This window comes from Octopus bimaculoides, chromosome 2 (genome assembly GCF_001194135.2).
Source record: "Octopus bimaculoides isolate UCB-OBI-ISO-001 chromosome 2, ASM119413v2, whole genome shotgun sequence".
NCBI lineage: Eukaryota > Metazoa > Mollusca > Cephalopoda > Octopoda > Octopodidae > Octopus > Octopus bimaculoides.
The window spans coordinates 108,433,309-108,434,876 of NC_068982.1; the positions used below are offsets into that span (position 1 = coordinate 108,433,309).

The following is a 1,568-nucleotide window of genomic DNA, read 5'->3' on the forward strand; positions in this document are numbered from 1 at the left end:
ACACAGTTAAGTTTAAAAGAAAGTAGGTAGGCTTCTGTTGGTTGTTTTTCCTCGCATTAGGTACTAAATGTGGTTATTTTGAGAAGTCCACTGTGTGGCGTTGTTATTTTTCTGTAATAATGCCCTTTATATAAATATAAACAAATAATTATATTCTTGGGAATAGAAATTTTTTTACACACTGGCTTCTTGATAAAATTCCTGTAAAAGAGTTTTATCCCTTTTTGAATTTATATATATATATATATATATATGCAAGTTTTGTTCAAAAAATCTTTAAATGATATAATGGTAATATAGTGGTAAAATTCCTGATTATAAGCATACATATTAAAAATATTTGGGTTCAAGATATTTTATTTAGAAATATGTATCAAAAAAATAATTCTGAAGTTGATTGGTAAATTTTCTAAAACTGATGAGTACAAATCTAAAATTGGTCAGTATAAATCTAATATTGATCAGTACAAATCTAATATTGGTCAGTACAAATCTAAAGTTGATCGGGAAACCCTCCAATAGTGAGATTATTTTAATTTTATCTAATTGTGCTCAATATTTTTGAGAAATAATTGAGCTAAATTATTTAACTGAATTTTCTATTCGCAGATACCCCCATTTGTTATTCACCAGCCAGATAATGTGCTTGATAGTATGAATGAATGGTGTCGAGTGCACCATGGGATGGTAAGTTACAACATGTTCAGCAGACAAAACATTATTTAACTCAGCCAATTAAAATGAATAAGCAATCCAACATAACATCACAAGCTATAAAATATATTTCCCTCAATAACTATGTGAATGTGAAAATTTTCAAAAATATCCTTTATTTATCATTTAAAGACAAATATTGGGTCAATCCATAAATAATGCGTTTTTTTCAATTGCATGAACTAAAAATTGGAGGAGAACAGGATAAACTACCTGCTTCAACTTGCTATAAAAGCAGGTAGTAATTTTACCTTGTCCTTATTAGTGCAAGTTTTGAAGAGTGTAGTTTGATTTTAGCAGTTATTTTTCAAAGCTATAATGAGAGGGACAAAGGAGCATATTTGCTATATTTTGCTTTAAGAGTTCAATAAAAGCAACAATGCAACAGAAAGTGCGAGGAATATTAATGTAGTATATGGGGATCGAACAATAAGCATAAGCCAGTGTCAATGGTGGATCCAGAAATTCCGAGCCAGAAACAACAGCCTACAAGATGAGCCTCATCCTGGAAGATCTGCAGATGTCCTGCAAACCCTGGTGGAACAAAATCTCATTGTAACTGTTGAGGAACTAGCAGGGAAGCTTGGATTTGGTCATTCAACCATTCATTGACACCTGCATGCCATCAGAAAAGTCAACAAATTGGGTCAATGGGTTCTTCAAACTTTCCAAATCTAATAATACGCAGAGAGTGAATGTGTGCTCTTCTTTGCTGTCACGTCTCACAAATGAACCTTTTTTTGGACCAAATAGTGACTGGTGATGAGAAATGGGTTCTCTATAAAAATGTCAAGTGCCAAAGACAGTAGGTAGGGAAAGGAGAAACACCAGCACCCCAGGCTAAAGAAAGTCTT

The 1,568-nt window shown here is 32.5% G+C and overlaps 1 protein-coding gene across 3 annotated transcripts in view; it reads left to right on the forward strand.

The window, feature by feature from the left end:
• Positions 1-1,568, forward strand: part of LOC106883164 (oligoribonuclease, mitochondrial) — an 11,613-nt gene that overhangs the window by 4,896 nt on the left and 5,149 nt on the right. For 2 of the 3 annotated variants that reach the window (XM_014934080.2, XM_014934081.2), the window contains exon 3: positions 610-687. The exons of the other annotated variant lie outside the window; for it this stretch is intronic. In XM_014934080.2, the coding sequence (XP_014789566.1) occupies positions 610-687 (78 nt within the window). The remainder of the gene's footprint in view (positions 1-609; positions 688-1,568) is intronic. 3 annotated transcript variants of the gene reach the window in all.